Source organism: Falco rusticolus, chromosome 20 (assembly GCF_015220075.1).
Source record: "Falco rusticolus isolate bFalRus1 chromosome 20, bFalRus1.pri, whole genome shotgun sequence".
NCBI lineage: Eukaryota > Metazoa > Chordata > Aves > Falconiformes > Falconidae > Falco > Falco rusticolus.
Genome location: NC_051206.1, coordinates 6,173,163 through 6,191,829, shown reverse-complemented (window position 1 = coordinate 6,191,829; position 18,667 = coordinate 6,173,163). Strand labels below are relative to the sequence as shown.

Genomic DNA, 18,667 nt, shown 5'->3' with positions numbered 1-18,667 from the left:
CATACAAGGTTTTCCCCTGCACAAGTAAGCCATTATGATCTGTTGCATGATTTAAGCTACTGAGTTCATAGCGGTTCCCTGTGATGGGAAAGTGAGGTGTTACCAGAGTGAAGGGGTGCGGAGTACACGGCAGGGCTGGAAAGTGGGACAAGGGAGCAAGGTCTTTCCTCTGCCTGCCTGCCTGCCTGCCTCCCTCCCTCCCCTCCACACCCCGGCAGCGGGTACCCTCCCGCAAGGAGTTGCGTGACAGCCGGCTGGACGGGACTGGGAGGCTGTGACACCGAGCGGCAGCTGCTCTTGGCCAGCAGCTTCGCCTCGGTACCGAGCCCCGCCCAGGTGTTACATATCTGCTATTAGTTAGAATTAGCAACCACATTTGATTATATTAGAAACACATTTTATCTTATAGAGTCATTTTAATAGGAATATAAAATTATAAGAAACATTTGAGTGGAGCTTTGTATTTGCACAACAACCGACAGTTACTATGAAATCCTTTGTACAGCCCTGTACCAAGGCCAAAAGAATAGGTCAGAATCACCTAGCAGGAATGATTAGAACTTAGATAACAGACTTAAGATTAAAGATGATTGGATACAGTATTTACATAGGAGAATGCATTGAGACATCAAAATGTAGAATTAATGGGAACTGGGGAGAGTAGACTGGAACAACCTGTAGATACCTGCCAAGAAAGTAAAAGGTAATTCTGGCAGGGGGAGATCGCAACCACTGACTCATGTACTACCTACCCAAATAGTACCCCATACCCATTTCTAGATCTTTCTAATCTTTACTGTGCAGAATCAGATATGGGAGGAGAGTATGTTGATGATTTTCAGGAAATATTATGTTTATGCATGAATACTTAATGAATATGTATGAATAAGTTCTATATATGGAGTATGATTTTGAAGCTTGGTGTGCATTGATCGTGAGAGGACTCACTCACACACCTGGCCGTCAATAAAGAAGTGTCTGTTATCTGCATCACATTGGTGTCGATAAGTTCTTCATGCCGAGATTTCGGTAACACCTTAGTCTTTTGGGGGATTTGGGGGAGTTGTTTTAGGATGGGGGGGGGGGTGGGTGTGGTAGGGTCATTTTTGGATGCAGCTTATTTTCATGGATGCATACGTGGGACAACTGTTGTTTATTATATTGAGGGTTTCCTTACCCTGCTCGCTCACCCTCTCAGTTAATTTCTCAATACCTTTTCTGTGATACATTTTTGTATTTCCTACAGCAGCAGTTAGTTCCCTCCCAGTAGACTTAATTCCTTCTTCTTCCCATTTTTATGTCCACTAAAATACTCTGCATAGAACAGTTATTGTCAACATCAGTATGTGATTATGGCTTTCCCCATGATTGCCTGTGAGGAAGAGGAGAAATTCCTATCTTTTAGCACCTATGAAAATGAGTTGCTCGTTGTCTATCTTTTTTAAACAAAAACTTGAAAATCCAACCAACATGCTTTGGCAAAATTTGGACTGCTTTATTTATATAGATCCAGGCCTGTGTAGAAAGAGACAGAGAAAGGGAAGACTGCAACGGGCCACACGGCAGCAAGGAAAGAATTAAAAAGGAGGGTCAGGGAGCCAGAGAGAGAGCGATGGAGAAATGCTGGGAAAAAACTGCAACAGCCTGCAGGGTAGAGAGGGAGCGATTAAAGACTCGGGACAGGGAGCAGGACAGAGAACACAGAAACAGCAATGGGCCACAGGGCAAAGAGCGGTGAATTAAAACACCGGGACTGGGAGCCATCTACAGAGAGCCATTGGGGAGTGAACACCTACAGACAGGAGTGTACAGAGCAGAGAAGAAAAAAAAAGGGAGGCTGAAAAACAGACTTTACCTACAGAAATAAACAAAAGAGACCCTGTCAAAAAGAATTCTAACAAAATCCCAGAAAATATTCAGAATCCAGAAAGCTTAAAAAGATGGAAACTGTACCATACCGTGACTGAGACTGCCCAAGAAATGTACCCTTGAGGACAAGGGGTCCTGAAGAACTCAGACAGCTCAAAAGCTGTAATTGGCTGAAGGAACGGCAGGGCGCAGACTACGGAAGCCCGGGAGCAGAAAGCGCTCCCTCCGGAGAAGCTGTGGCTCACGTACCCCAAGCCCCGGCCACCACCGTTCCAGCGGCCCCTGGGTAAGGGGCAGGGCCAGCCACCAGGAGGCATAAAGGCGGCTGGGGGGAGCGGCAGTGGCTTTGCTCATCTGCCTCCAGTTTAAGGCATGCAAAGTGCTGAACAGAGACAGTGACCCTCGCTGGAAATAATACCTGCTCTTTTACTGCAACTGCATTTATCATGTCAGCTATGTAACCAGGTAGGCAACAAAACTTAATTTTTCTGGGGCACAGACAGAAAAAGATAGATGTCCTATTAAGCTATGTAAGAAAGTAGCTCATTAAATGCGGTAACAATATTATCTTAAAAAAGGATGTACTTTAATTTCCTATTAAAAAAACAAACAAACTAAATTTCTACTGGGTTACACTTAATTTCTAGGAAAACTGTGCATACTACCTAACTTGGCACAGCAAGTTTTCAGTCATCTCAGGCTGCTCAGAAAGAGGCATCTAGCAAAAACAGGATAAAAACTACAGCCTCTAAAAACTCCGGATACTGGAGAGATTGAGCTAATGAATGTGAGCAGGCTGTAGGGGTTTTCTTCCGTCACTTAAGCTGCCTCTTGGACAACACAAGTGGCATAAATCAAACAGACCCTCATGGAAAATCCTTTTGATGCAACAACCTGCCGGAAAGTCGAGCGCAGGCAGAGGAGACGTCGTACTGGCAGGCCGCACTGATGTGGCGGAGGGATCACAACAGCAGTTCTCGACTGCCCTACACCGGGGTACTCGGCGCACCCACCGCGGTCCCACGGCACCGCCGCCCACCCCGGCCCCTGCCGCCGCGCCGCCGCAGGCCCCGCCCCGCCGACGTACGCGTGATGACGTTGGTCGCGCTCTGTGACGTCACCACCGGAAACGCGTCCTCGCCGTCTCCGTCCTGGGACTCCAGCGCAGCGCGGTGCCGGTGCTGCCGGCCATGAGCAAGCGGAAGGCTCCCCGGGAGAGCCCCAACGAGGGCATCACCGACTTCCTCACCGGTAGGTGTGCGCGGCGGGCGGGCCGCCGGGGCCGCCCGCCCGCCCGCTCTCACTGTGGCTCTTCCCGTAGAACTGGCCAATTACGAGCGCAACGTGAACCGGGCCGTTCACAAGTACAACGCATACAGGTACCGTTTCCGCCTCCCCGCCGGCGCCCTCGGCTCGGGGCCCAGCCCGCCGCCGCGCCAGCCGGGCCAGCGGCGCCGCCCGCGCTCGGGCGCTCACCCGCACTGTTCCGCAGGAAGGCAGCCTCGGTCATCTCCCGGTACCCCAGCAAGATACGGAGTGGGGCTGAGGCCAAGAAGCTGGTAGGTGCTGGCGGCCAGGAGGCTCGCGAGGCAGCGGCGGGGCTCGGGGCCGGCGGCTTCTGGGGGGCGGGGGGGCGGCTCTGCGGGCGCCGGTTCCTCCTCCCGGTAGCCGTGGTGGGGATGCGGTCTGGTTGCCGTGAGTCTTTGTAGCTGGAACTGGGGGCTCCAGCCCAGTCTGCGTGTAAAAGGATTCTGCTGTGGCAGGTTTTCCCTTTGCCTTGTTACAGCTTCGCTAAATTTGGAGAACTTGAGCAGTAATAACCAAGGCCTTGTTCAAAATTGCTGCTTTGGGGGAACTTTTAATATAGCCCTTGAATTACAGTGTTTATGCTGCTTGCATTGTAGCCTTGAATTCTTGTGTTTCCTTATGGTCCAGTATTTTATCATGGTCTCAGTGGCCTCATAATTCTTTCTGGATGCTAAATTCTGGGGAGCTTTCCTTTTTTTCCAGATGTAATGTCTTTAAGCAATCTTGAACTTATCTTCCCACCCCGTTCGATACTTAGGATGGAGTAGGTGCTAAAATAGCTGAGAAGATAGATGAGTTTTTATCCACTGGAAAACTACGCAAACTGGAAAAGGTGTGTTTCTTTCCCTTCCACTCTATTTCTCAATACTTGCTTTTCTTTGTAACTTGCAAAGTAGCCTGCTTGTTTTGTGCAATTTTTGTTGTCGACCTTGGAGAGACTCATGTCAAGCTTAGGAAGAGTGGATGTGGAATCTGTGGTGAGTAGAAACAAGAAGCTCAGCTGAAAATATTTAAGTTACGTAATCAGCATGTGAATGTCTTGTTAGAAGTGGAATTCTGACTCTTGGAGGGCTGTGGAGTTTTGTGGTGTAAACACGTTCTTCGCCTTAGCGTGGGCAATTAGGGAATTTTCAGGCTTGGTATATATGGCGTTATTGTGATACACAGTACTACCCTTGGTACTGCATTGATTCATAACGAGCCTCCAGTGCAGTCTGACTGAACTGTTTTATCGTCTCATTGTTTCTATTCATTGCAAGTGGAGTTAAGAAGGGCTTGGTTTTGAATTTTGCAGATTCGACAAGATGATACAAGTGCATCTATCAGTCTCCTGACACGAGTTACTGGCATTGGGTAAAGTTTTTTGGGATTTTTTTTGGGGGGGGGGGGGGGGCGGGGGGCGTGTTAGATATTTTTTCCTTCTCCTGGTGGAGTTTTGAAAATAATTTGGGTGATTGCAAATAATGAAGGGAATGAGATTGAGCTGATGCTATAGTGCCTACACTGAGACACTATAGTTGTGAAGAGAAGAAAGGGTATAGAATTGTCAGTTACGGACTTTGCGGTAAAGGAGTGGAAGTGGAAAATTCCTGTGTGCAAGCTGAGGGGGGAAGGAGAGAGGAGCTGGTCAAGAATGGAACCATAAGAGGCTGAAAAGAGTGGAAGTGAGAAGTCCCTTTGGGACTTCTGGTGGGAAGTTGGCCCCAGGGACAACAGTGCTCTGTCATGTGTTTGTAAAAGGAGAACTAGAGCCCTGAAATGGGCAACAAAACAAACAAACAACAAGCTATCAGGGCTGTTGAGCAGTGTTTGAAATTCTTGTGGTTCAGGGTAGGGAATGGGATTGTTCTCAAGTAATTCTGAGGGAAAATGCATTCTAAGTTTGAGGATACACTGGGATTTGAGAAATTGGGATGGGATGCAGAAAGCAGCTTGCATGCTATCCTGTCTCAGGACAGTGGAAGTTGCCTTTCCTGGTCTGGAACCTGGCAAGAGACACAAGGAAGGGTAAGAAAGGAAGTAAATGGCAGGTCAGGATCTGACCATTTTACTGTAATAGTTTTATTGAGGAAGTGGATTTAAAGTCTTTGAGGGTGGTAGAGCTGTAACCATAAGATTTCAGAGTAGCTGGAGAATAGTTCCTCATGCAGGGGCTATGCTTCCAGGCTGATGGTACTTTGGTGTTTTCAGATATTGGATAGGTATTTGGGTATAACATTACCTGAATGTCTGTCTCAGCTGAAATGTTCTTTCCCTACAGAGACATGCAGATTAATCTAATGACAAACCCTTAAAGGGGAAAAAGGTTCAGCCATTCACTTCAGTGTTTGAAGTGCTAGTCTAAAGACACTTCTCTGCTCCTGTTGCCTTAAGCTGGTTCAGAGACTGTGGTTAAAGTAGTTCTTGGCATGCATTCAGGATTATTTCCTAAAACAATATTATTTGGTGAGATTTTTATTTTTTAAAATTGTACGTCACTGTATAGTTATATCAGTGCTAAAAAATATGTAAGCCAAGCTGTGGATAGCCATCTCTGCTAACTGAAAGTACAAACCGAAAATGCACATGCTGAAAAGAGGGTAAGCATCAGAAGCAACTTCACTCTTGGCCTTGAAGAATCTAGGCAGTTACAGTGAATTCTAATGTCCTTTTACTGCTCCTGAAGGCAGATTGCTTTCTCTTCTTGCAGTCCTGCTGCTGCTAGGAAGTTTGTTGAGGAAGGAATTAAGACTTTAGAAGGTAAGTGTAACTTTGGGTCCTCAGCTCGCATCCAATAATGTTTTTTTTCTGTTAAGCTTCCTGTACCACGGTGGTATTGCGACAGCAGATATGCCCTAGGCTTTGAGGAAAGTGTGTGAGATGCTGAAGACATTACATGCACATCCAATGTAAAGTACTTACAGGTTACATGGAAAATAACAAGGATTTTGGCTTTGAGGTGAATGGTCTACTGAAATCTTTATCGGGAAGTGCTCTATGCATTTGTACTCATCCTATCAGCTGTTCAGTAGTCCATTTAAAATCTGTTCCTTTGTGTTGGAGGTTGCTGTTTTCTTGTTACGTATTTTTAGCATGTATCACCTTTGCATCGGTGGAAACTTACTGTAAGATTTCTAGTCCTCAAGTAACTTTTTTCTGTTTTTTTCTTAATTCTTGTAGATCTAAGAAAAAATGAGCACAAGTTAACCCATCACCAGCGTATTGGGTTGAAGTAAGCTTTCTTTGGTGCAAGTGCTTGGCTTTTCTAATGACTCAGACACCAGGATGTAATGTAAGGTTACATGGGCCAAGTAAGGTTCTGTTCTCGCTGTGTGCTTTTCATACTTTTCAGCAGCTATTCAGAACATCTGTTTCATTGGGGTTAAAATGCAGTAGGCTTGGTCTCCATCCAGAAAGAAATAGAGAAATGGAAGAAAGGGGCGGTGAGGGGTGGAGGAGTCTCATCCAAAAGCCCTGTCTGCAGAGTTTGGAATTGGGATGGTTTAGTAATGGGTGTTGGGGAACATGTGGCTCTGAAGCAGCGTTATGGCTGCCAGTACCTGCTGTCAGTGGTTCTGGTACTGGAGGGGTGAAAAATGTGCCTGCTGGTTGGGTGTCATTGTTTCACCTGGCCTCTTTTTCTCCACAGTTAAGCAGCATTCTGGCAGTCTGGTTTTTACAGCTGCATGCAAAGGTATCAGGAGCTGTATTTGCCTTGTGAGGAGCTTCTGTTTAGCTCTTTCCCACAAAGATCACCTCTGACCATGGGTGAACGTTCCTGCTTGCTGGTGGATTGAGTTTTGTCAGGAACCTTTTGTATTTTCAGAGGGCTGTGCAAATATAAACCAATTGGTTATATTGTAACATTACTTCCACCTCATAGCAGCTCTTCATATATGGTGGAAATAATTTGCAACGAAACCATCTTCTGAGCATTGTCAAACTTGCAGTTGTGAGGTTTTTTTCTATCGCTTGGCAAGATGTTTTCTAAGATGCTTGGTGAGGGTGGGGAGATTCTTCATTACTGTCACATCAGAAAGTTGTATTCTTTCCTCTTGACAAAAATGTTAAGATGCTACCCTTATCACTCTTACAGACACTCTTATTCTTATATATGCAGGTACTTTGAAGATTTTGAGAAAAGAATCCCAAGGGAAGAAATGCTGCAAATGCAGGTAAGAATGTCTTTATTGAAGATGTGAGCCACTGGTGGACAATGAATGACTGACATTTCTGAACACACATCTCTTTTTTTTTTTTTTTTTTTTTTTTTTTTTTTTTTTTTTTCCTATAGGAAATTGTGCTGAAAGAGGTCAGCAAGCTGGACCCAAACTATATTGCTACAGTCTGTGGCAGTTTTAGACGAGGTTGGTACTCTGATCTTATGTTTACTTTGGGCTAGTAAGCAAGACTTATTACTGTATCTGTTCTTCCAGAGGGAAAGTCTGTGCTGGAACTGGGCTCTTTCCTGTTATTGTCTTGACTGGTTAGTTCAGTAGCAAAACACCTGTATAAATCCTTGCTTCTCCACCCAGCCCCCGTAAAGAGCTGTATATTGTAACATGTGAATTGATTGCTTTGTTTTTACATTAACAATACATTAACATATTTGTGCTTCACTGCTGCAGAAGTACAGGAAGAAATTCTTTGGTGTCTTCTGAGATATGCAAAGATACGAACTTTTTGATGAAAGAACAAGATTTTCTTTAAGATTGTTTTCTCGCAAATATCTTGAATCATGATTGACTATTTTCTACCAGGAAACCATGTTTATTGCAGGAGGATGGATGGATGTTGACTAATGTTAGTATACTTTGTCATACGCAGAGGGTTTTTTCTTTGCTTCTTACTTGCCTAGGTGCAGAATCAAGTGGCGATATGGATGTTCTGCTAACCCATCCAAGTTTCACATCTGAATCATCTAAACAGGTGTGTTTCTGTGCTGCTGTGGGTCAGTACTGTGCATTGGTTCCACAGTGTTTTAAATTCAGAAGATAACGTAGTCTCAAACTTGTAATGCAACTTCGTTCATCTTCTTGTTACTGTAATAGTAAATTTTATTTTGAGGAGTTATGATCACTTCTCAGGTCCATGTATTATGTTGTGTTCCTCTTGCAGAACTATTACAGAGGTTTACTCTTAACCTTCTGTCCCTCTTCTTCCCCACCCCCTCAAATTCACGCACTTTTACAATGTAGAACTGTAACAGCTTACTGGATAAAGCAGGGATTAAAGGTAGAGTAAGTATCCCTTTACATAGCCATAATCTTTTGGACAAGAAACAAATGTCCTGCTGCCCTTGTAATCTTTTGGGACTAACTCTGGAGAAGCCTTAATGACAGTTTGTGTTTCTTGTGTCTTCTACAGGTAAATTGTTTAAAATTTGAAAACTCAAGCCAAAAAAAAGAGTTTTGTCACTTACGATGAAAAAAAAATCTGATAGGGGATTTTGGAAAGTTTTGGGGTTTTTTAAATTGCACAGCTGTAATTTATTATGCTTTTCCCTTGGCGTTATTTTTTTTTTTCCACTCAGTCAAGTTTTTTGTATGGTAATACCTATAATTGTAGCAATGTCCTGTACTTATGTGGGCCATTGTCTGGTAAATGGATAAGATATTCTTGTTATTTGTAAAATAATCTCCTCTTTGTGTTGTCACTGTTCTAGTCAAAACTTCTGCGTCAAGTTGTAGAACAACTGGAAAAAGTCCACTTTGGCACAGATATGCCTGTCCTAAAGGTGACACCAAATTCATGGTAAGGCTTTTTTGGTGGTCAGGTGTGTTTAGCTTCTGTCAGGAAGGTAATCCCCCGCTACTGTTGTATATGAGGTAGATTGTTGGGACTGCTGGAGCTGTGATTTTTAAAAAAAAAAAAAAAAATTTAAACCCCTCCCCTTCCCCCCATAAAAGCTTTCTGCAGTTAACTCTGTGAATCTCTTGTGCTAAGATTTCAGTATTAGAAAAATCTACAGGTATTTATGTAGTACTGAACCCACTGATATAACCTTCATCACGCAATGCCAGTCTTTGTCTCTGTTTTGCTTGATGTTTCCCCCAGAACCTTAATACAACCTACTTCTTAGTTGCACCCAGTGACTGCTCTTGTACTCTGCCCTCAGGATCTTGGAAACACTATCTTTGATCTCAGGCCTTATGTTACCATGTATTTTCTAATATATGTAACATACCTTTGTCTCCTTTTTTGTCAATGTTGTTGCAGAGCAGATTTCATGGATAAGATGCCAACTCAGGCTACAATAGGGGATATGTGGGGATGCCTAGAGAAAGTAATGAATTAAAGAACATTCATTTTTTGAGGTCACAGCAAAACTTTTTTTCTTAAATATGTGGACTGGGTGTTACCTTGCTTTGCTTAGTTTTTCTTTACAGGCCCTGGATATCTTGATCTTACAGGCCAGTTAAAAGTCAACTCTAACAGACACGTAGAACCGTAAGCAATACTTAGCGGGCTATGAAGGCTGCTTAGTTCGATAGTCACTCATACTGGCTTTATGGAATTCCGTGGAAGCTCAGAGGAGTGGTCCTGCAGGCGGGTTCACTAAAGGTCCATACACATTTGTAATCAAGATACCATTATATTCAGCTAGTTTTTTGAAAGGCATAAATACTTCACGTTATAATACTAATTTAAAGACATTTGCCTTTCCCAAGATGAAAGGGGCTGCTGGAGCACTTGATTATTTTATTTTATGATTGATGGTTTAGTTTTGCTTAAAATTAAGAGCTGAGAGAACTCTGAGGATTTGTCTTCAGTTTAGTTTGTGTTGCATTCTGAGAGGGAATAAAACTCGATGGCTTTTTGTTTGGCTTGATCTTTAGGAGGAATAAGTGAAAGGCGCTCTCTTTCTTGCCACATGGTTTAATACCATATGGGCTTAAGTTAAATGTACATCTGTCTGCCAAAAGCAGAGGCACTCTGCCATTCCCTGTTTGCCATTCCCAGTTCCAACAAGCTCGCTATAGTTTGACCGTTTGCTCTGTGTGATCCTGTCACGTCTTAAATAGTTGTGAAATAGCTCTTCAAAGTGGAAGCCAAGGAATGTTGTAAAAAGGGAAGTACAAACTGTAGCTGGGGAATCTGAGAAAAGCAAGTCTCAAGTAAGGAGACAGAGACATAACTTTTAAAAGCATAAGCAACATCAAAGTTTTCAAAACCAAGAAAGACTAGAATTCTCAGCATGAAGCTGCAATGGGTGAAAACTGTTCAGTAATTAGATACTTGTCGTCATTCATTATGGTTCATTGTCCCTCACCCTACTGCATTGTCGTTTTAAAGTGATCGTATACTGGGGGAGGGGAGTGGAACGAAAAGGCTGGTAATGTCAATTATGTGACGATTACAAAGCAGTTGAAGAGTGGCAGAGGGCTTCTCAAGTAAAACACTTTCTTCTATTAGCTTCAGCTTCATTCGCATTTTCCTTAACCTGCTGATGTTGTGCATTACTGAAGAGCCTGGTAATAATTAGGGCAGAGGAATGGGAAATGAGAAGTCCTATGAGCCTTCCTGCTGTAATAAAAACTTAAGAAGCAGTTATATGCTACGTGAACTGCAGTCCCTTAGCAGTATAAAATAGTGATTCACAGTGCTATGACATCCAGCTCTCCTAGTAAAATAATTGGTTCGGTGGGAATTTAACTTTGCTCTCCAAATTGACTGCTTGTTTAGAGGTTCTGTAGGGATGGGGAGGTAAAGGTTCATCTCAAGTCTTTAATTTTGAATTTCTTGCTTTCCTTACTTCCTCACAGGGTGTCTGTCAGCTGCCAAATAAAGACGACGGAACAGCCTATCCACCATAGGAGAATTGATATCCGGTATACACACACAAAAAACCCCCACCCCCCAACAAACTGCTGTAGCTGTATGCTACCTAGTAGGCATTCACATAGAGTTCTGCATTCAAATCTCTACTTCCATGTTCAGAACAGTGCATTTGCTAGATTGATTCCCTTTGCAGTATGGAAGACACTGTACAACTGCCAGTGTCTTACAACAGGTTATTAGCAAGAATGCTGTATTTTTAAATCATGATTTTGTATGCAGTTTCAGAATTGTGACCTACCTTCTATCTTACTGCTTTGACATTACTTTTTTGGCAGGAGTGCAAACACCATGACCATGTAGTGTCTGGACACCAGTAACATCTGGGTCAGGGTAGATGTGTTGAACCTTTCTTTGATACGCAGTTCATTTCACTCTTCCATTGGCTTGTGGGAAAATCAAACATGCAATATTGCAGAGTGCATGCATGTAAATAGGAAGTAAACCTAGAAGAGTGTCTGAATGGCTGAATTACAAATGGCTTGTAACCTTTTTGTGATTGTTCTAAATATGTACTTCTCTTCCACTTTTATTGTAGACTTATCCCCAAAGATCAGTATTACTGTGGTGTACTGTATTTCACAGGAAGTGATATATTCAATAAGAACATGAGAACTCATGCTCTGGAAATGGGCTTCACAATCAATGAGTACACAATCCGTCGCTTGGGTGTCACTGGTCAGTCTGGGCCTTTGCATGGAGCATTCTTCCTAGTTACATGCTTGGTGTGATCTTCTTAAATGGGTTACTCCGCGTACTGGAAACACTTCTGATAAATACTCTAGTTCATAAAATTTCTCAGTGTCCTTTCTGGTGTTGAACACCCATTATAGCAGGAAGGGGCAGCCTACTTACACAGAGGCAGTGCTGTGACACGAAGTTACCTCTTTGGGCTACCTAATTATGTAAAGTCTTACTGACCTAAACATTGGGGATCTGTGTGTGCACAGCATATATGTGGCTTCCCCCACTTTTCCCTATAAGATGTCATGTCCTTTAGTTTTGGTTTGGAGGGGTGCTGTGTGTGTATATAAATATTGAACATAAAACATGTAACTAACCACATGGCCCCATAGTTAATTTGTTGCCTTACTTCCTTCAAGACTAATGAGAATTGGTACCTAAACCCGTGAAAGGTTGGGGGGGGTGGTGGGTATTTTTTTTTTTGTTAGTCTGTTTTACTTAGGGCGTTTTGTCTTAATTTTGCAATGCATTTGGTATCAGGATCGTACAGACCTTTCACCTTTGAAACAGCATCTGTAATTTGTTTGCAGGAGTTGCTGGGGAGGCCCTACCTGTAGAATGTGAAAAAGATATCTTTGACTACATCCAGTGAAGTACCGAGAGCCAAAGGATCGGAGTGAATAACTGCCTAGGTTTGTAACCCTAGAGAGATGTTTTCATAGCTGCTTGTGAACCTACAAAGTGCATATTCTTTCTTTGGGTGTTATTGCAAAAAGTGTATATACTAATGCTTAAGCAAGTCCATGGCACTAGCACAGACGTGTAGTACAGAGTAAATCCTGTAAGATCTCATCTTGACCACCTGCAGCACCCCACCTTAAAGCTGATTAAAACACTATGTGTAACTGAATGGCCTGCCATACTAGAAAAACCTGTAGGGAAGATGGTGTGGCAGTCAGACTGCTTAGGGAATGCACATTGTCTTTTGCTTTGGAATTCAGTGAAAAAAACATCGAATGATAAATCACAGGTTTCTATTTAACACCAGTGAGCAGAAAGTTCTGACATAAGGCAAGATGTTTCATCTTACTAAGTTTCTTGTGGCTTTGGTTTGAAGATGGTTGCTTTCAACCAAAATGGTGCTGGTTCTTTGGAGTTGCTGGAGAGTCTTACAAAACAGTATTAGCCCTTTATAAAAGGCTATGTGCTTTGAATTGATAAATCTGTGGTGATCAAGCTATTGGGTTTTTATTCTAATATCTTAGTGGCCCTTGGGCTGTGATCTTTATTAAAAAGTTTTGACTATTTCAAACTGAATGGGCTACCTTAGCTTGTTTCTTGTAGTTTTTGCAAAGGATGATCAGAGTCAGATGCTTCCCATGTTTTAATGTTGTATACACAGGCCTACTCTGTGCAAACATCACTTACTGCTTAGTATCAAAAAACTGGGCAGTTCTTACCCAAATAATGTAACTTTTTTTTTTTGCTATTTACTTTGTTGAGGTTGAAAGAGTTGTAAGTAACAACAGTTGCTTTTGTGTAGTTGCAAATTGTCTCTTAAGAAATATGTATGGGGGTTTTAATTATCTTTTTTTAATGCCGAGTTTGAGTCACTTGTCTGTAGAGCATCTTGGAATGCTCAAATGAATGTTTTGCTCATACAAGCTGCCAGCATAAATGCTTGAGTATCTATTCTCCAGCATCGTGTGTAGCCGTAGGCACTTTATAAATGACCATAGATTAGATTTGGCTGTGGCAGTGAATTAGTATGGCATCATACAATTTGGAAAACTTACAGTTCTGAAACTTCCGTATGAGGACCAATCTTTTTTCGTATGTATTGGGAGGCTAGAAGACATGTATTAGAGCATTATTTCTACAGCACTTAAGTGCCATAATTATGATAAGATTATTCTACAGCAGTTAGATCTCAGACTTTGTTATTTGTCTCTTTTCAAATGTAATTTTCACAGGGGGTGGAGGTGATAAAAAAAGCACCTAAAAGTCTATTTCCCACCCCCACTGAATAGATGAAAGTATACATAAAAAACTTCCTAATGGTTGGTTACACAACAACAATGTATTTGTGACTCCCCCACTAGTCGGCAAATGGACCGTACAAAATCAGGCCAGAAAAGACTGCCCATGTACTCAGCTTCACAGCTACCCTGCTCCAATATTTTTTGATTGCAAAATGTGTCATTGGAACACCTAGACTAGCAAGGAACATGAAAGCAGAAATGTCTTACATTCCACTGCGAAATTTGCACCTTGGTACACAGTTACAGAATGCAAAGCATTATGGCTGGTGCTATTGAAATACTACACTTTTAGGTGGCTGTACAAGAAAGAACATGGGACACAAGCCAGACATCATAATTTTCTGTAGGACTTCAAGTTTGATATCAGACAAGGATGTTGTATTCAAGCTCTGCAATAACTGGAGCAAATGGGAGAAGGAAATCGCGTACATGTCTTTAGAGGACCCTTTCTGGTACTGAAGTGGAATTTTTAAACCTTTATTCATGTCTCTGTTGGCTGCTGTCAAAAACCTCCATTGACGGAGAACCTGAAATCTGTTGGGCCAGTTGCTTTCTTTGCAGCATTAGTAAACATTACAGATCATGTTGACGCCAACTGGAAATGTTTGAGGCATATAGGTTTTAAAATACTCTCTTGATTTTTTTAAAGAAACTAATCTTAACTTGCCTAGGGAGGAGGAAGGGGAATCTTTTAGCCTTGGCCCAACCTATTGGACGCACTATGGCTTATCACTCAGGGTTATGGACTGAAATAAATACAAGGGGTTTAGGTGCTTATGTGTTGCAGGCTGATGTTTCTTTAGTTGCTGCTGTTCGCGTGTGGAAGAGGAGAGTGGCACAGTGTTTGTGGCACAGTGCACAAATTAACTCTAAATTAAAATGCACATCCCTTTATACTGCTTTGTGTTACTAATCTCTCTTAGTCTTTTGGCAGGTGCTCGGGTGTGGTCATTGTGCTGTTCTACTGATGACCGTTTGACAAGACGAACTGAAGCCATGGTCACAGTGCTGAAAAAATTCTGGATGTTGAACAATGTTGCTGAGAACTAACTGGCTTGCAGATTCGGTCTGGAAATGATGTGCACAGTAAAGCCCAGAAGCACAGCCTGAGGTGCAAAGGCATCTTTCTCCCTCTTGACTGTGATAAGCAGCATGTGATCTGCCCTTCTGTCCTTTCTACAGCCATATATCTTGTCCACAGATTCCCCCTAGCTGCTTTCCTTGTAACAAATCAATGTTCAATGTGCCCCTGCGGTGGATGAGTGGCGTTCTTCCCCAGCCTCACTCTGGCTTTCTCCTTTTATTCAACCCCAAATGTCCTATTTAAGAGATCCAGAGCAAATCCTGATGTTTCTGTTTTCCATATAAGGAACACAATGTTACAGAGTCATGCATGCTGAAGTGTGTTTTCTTTTAGACAAGAACCCTCCCTTGCCAGCTCCAAACAAACTGGTGTTCTCCTTAGGGGATGTTTCTCTTTCCCAGAAACTCATCTTATTTATGGGCTAGCATCTATTACAGGTTTGGTGAGGTATGCAGAGATACTATAAACATGCAATTCTGATGTACGTAAAAAGATTAATTTTCTGCCTCCTCTGCACTAGCTCTGCTGCTGAGTTTGCTGTTTTAAAAGTGATGTGCTGTTATTTTACTGAGTAATGTATCTGCTAATGTCTTCCCTATAAAGTTGTCCAGCTGAAACTGGCTGCAAGAACTGCTATTGTGGCTTTTAAAGCCACAAGGATGTGTGCCTGTATAAGAGATTGTTCTTACAATTGCCTCTGTGTCTTTGGTTAGACTACAATTGCATATTCTGGAGAACTCCTTGAAGTATCCTTTCTCCAGCTGGGTAAGCAGGTGCATGAGTGCTTGCCTTTTTTTCTTTATGCACCTAGCTCTTAGTGTAATTGCTTTATGAGTGACAGCAATGCAGACAACTGTTCATAATTGTCAGGAGCTCTCAAGAACTTTGTGTTGCCCAAAGAGCAACAACAGGAAGTGTTGCATTTCTTTTCATCTAAGAACACTGCTGTGCACCATTAACTCAATTACTGTTGTAAGGATTGTGCGGTTAATCCCATCTTTTGTGACTTGAGTCTAAAACAAAAGAATGTTGTCATGCATGTGATCCAGTGTGCTGGCTGTTTGTAGACATAGGCTTCTGCCAGGATGGACCTTGCTTTTATTTACAAAGTAAAGGAAACCCCAGTACAGAAAAGCATTGTGGGTGGTACCTCTGATACTAATTCAGGGTCAGAGGAGGCAGCTGAGAGCAAAGAGTCATATTTTCAGATGTGCTGTGAAAGGAAGAGGAGAAATGGCACTGAGTTTCCCTAGAGTAGAGAAAGGGGATGAGAATTCTAATGTAACTGTACAGTCTCTGAATAGTGTGGATACTTAAACTTATGGTGCGTTTGTCCTGGTACCTTGAGAGAAAAGTCAACCTCTCCTTCTTTTTCTCCTGATATTTTTAAACATTCAGAGATTTATTCCTGCATACATTTTTAAAGACAGAAAGGTCACAGATCCTATTTTTTTTTTTTACAGAAAAGTAATTTTTTTTACATTAAGCCTTGATTCAAAAAAGTCAGGTGAAGAAGAGTAAGTGAAGTCTGTTTTTTAGCAATTTGTTGGTTTGGTGGTTTTTTTTAAAAAAAAAAAAACCGCCCAATTTAAATAATAGATTAAATTGCCCAACGTAGACTTTTAACAGACAGCAGTTTAATCTAGCAGCAACAATCCTGCTTCTGAAGACAGACTGCACTTCTTGGTTAACCAACCTCCTGCTTGAGAGAATTTTGAACTGATGTAGGTATTTGCCTGCTCAGAACTGTGTATTGGTCTGCTAGATCCTTCTTCTGCTCTGTTTCTAGTTCTTTGTATCCCCTGTATGTGGAGACACCAGAATGAGAAAACTGGCTGTGCCCTGAAGTACTCTTAAAAAATACCATTTTCAACTACAGTCTGTATCTCCTTATCTCTGTGTTAATGTCCTGGTGCAGTGCTGAAGCTCATGCTAGGCTGTTTCTGTGTCTTTAGCATATGGTCATATTGAAAGTTTTTAAAAGTAATCTGACCGTTCTCCTATTGCACATGACCTGTGTTCTTTGTTCCTAGATACATTGTAGTACTACTGGTTGCAGTGTCCTGCATGTTGTTCAACTTGCCATTACCCAGAAGACTGGTCTGGTTAACTGATGCACTTCTACCACTCCTATAGAGTCAATCTGCCTTTTTTTATATGCAAACCTGTCAGCTCTGATTCTATAGTTCCTCTTAAGTCATTGTGAAAGGTAGCGACTATTTTGGACATGAGAGGAGGTCCAATCAAGATTGTATTACTAGTTGTATCTGGGACAGGGATTCTGTTGGTAACATAAACTTAACTGGTTTTAAGTAGTGAACTGCTAACTGTATTGTAGAGCATCAGCATGGAACATATTGCTGCTACTGTATTTGAATACTTTGTAGGTGTATAAAGCAAATGTATTGCAGAATAGCAAGCTTGAAAAGGCAAGACTATTTTATACATAATCAAATTGACTATTGCTAATTATATAGCACTCTTCTTGATGTGTTAATTATTAGGTCCTCTGACTTTATGGAGTAGAGTGGAGTTTGTATCATCAGACTACTTAGTGTGACGAATCATAACAAAGACAGATGTAATCCTGTTTCTTATTTTATCGGACTTAAGCCTATAGAACTACATTTTTACTTGTTCTTATATAATTAGTGTTGATCAGTCTTGGTCATGGAGATAGTTCGTATCCTTGCTTATCCATTTATTTTCTTCTGGTTTTCATACTGGGAGTTTAATTATTTTCTGGGAATGTGCCCCTACCCTAATGCATGCAGTGGTATGTAAGGTGACAAGAAGTTAACTTGGTACTATGTGAAGTCTTCTGATGCCTCATATTAAATATATATATAGGTGATGTATTCAGTATTTTCTTCAGTAATCAGTGGGAATAAATAAAGTAAGAATTCCATCATGAATGTATAATCCTGTTTGGCTAGGGTTTTTTTTTTTAGCTGTAATTTTAGGAGCATCAAAAAGCAGTAACATAAGCCTAACATGTTTACAGATGTTTCCTAGGCATACACTGATGCATTCTTCATCATCCTCAGCAGGTAGCCCAGAAAATTACTTTGTGTGACTTGAGGCAGAATTTGCTGGCCTTGCAGTCTCCCTCCGCAGCAATGAGTTCTAAGTGGAAGAGAAATGGCTTGTTCAGAGTGCTTCCTTGCTTGTTTGTCAAGCTATAGAAATGTGTCTATTTCTAATCTCTTGGTCGTCGTTCCCCCCCCACACCCCTAGTTAACTAACTAGCCCTGAATCTGGGCTGCATTGTGTTACAGTTCTTTCCTTCCTGCCAATGTCGACTGCAAGATACCTGGTAATCACAGAAGGAAATAGCTGTGAACCTTGTGCCTATCCTAGAGAATCTGTGTAAATGGGTATGCACTGTACTACTGTATGTGCATTTGTAGCCTCATGTGTATGCAGACGAGCATTTGGGGTTTGTCAGGGATCGTGGCTGCACACTGTTCTTCTGGTGTCTGCTCTTGTCCCAGGTGCGAGGCCTTACATCAAGGTGGGCCGTGCCACCTCTTTCCATAGCCTTAGGGCTACAGTGGCTCTTGCTAACAGAGCACCGGTTCAAAACAGGGATGGCAAGGAGCGGGAGCTGCTGACGTTGCTGAAGCGTTGGAGAAGAGCTGTAGCACTGGCCGGGGGTCTTGCGCCCTCCGTGACGGGCTGCGTGCAGCTGCCCTGCAGGTCCGCGGGCGCAGGGCGCGGGGAGCGCTCTTTCCCCCCTCCTCGACGCGTACCTCGAGCGGATGTTACAGCTTGCTGCTGCCCGCCGATCCCGGAACCTACTCCGGCCGCTCCGCCGCCGTTGCTTGAGCCGGCGGGCGAGCCTGGCGCTGAGGGGCCTTCC

General features: G+C 42.5%; 1 protein-coding gene and 1 long non-coding RNA gene across 2 annotated transcripts; one reads left to right on the top strand and one right to left on the bottom strand.

The window, feature by feature from the left end:
• Nucleotides 1-2,946: 2,946 nt before the first annotated feature.
• Nucleotides 2,947-12,371, top strand: POLB (DNA polymerase beta). The gene is given in 17 exon segments (XM_037371550.1): nt 2,947-3,120; nt 3,191-3,248; nt 3,362-3,428; nt 3,935-4,009; nt 4,472-4,530; nt 5,867-5,916; nt 6,337-6,388; nt 7,277-7,331; nt 7,451-7,523; nt 8,015-8,085; nt 8,822-8,878; nt 8,881-8,910; nt 10,923-10,967; nt 10,969-10,988; nt 11,534-11,673; nt 12,270-12,326; nt 12,329-12,371. Coding segments are annotated over 17 exon segments (1,005 nt in total). The 5' UTR covers nt 2,947-3,059; the 3' UTR covers nt 12,364-12,371.
• LOC119140321 lies at nt 9,024-18,655 on the bottom strand. The gene is made up of 3 exons (XR_005101588.1): nt 18,558-18,655; nt 17,800-17,931; nt 9,024-9,433 (listed from the first exon to the last, which is right to left on the bottom strand). It is a non-coding gene; the product is annotated as an uncharacterized LOC119140321 (long non-coding RNA).
• Between the last annotated feature and the right edge of the window lie 12 nt (nt 18,656-18,667).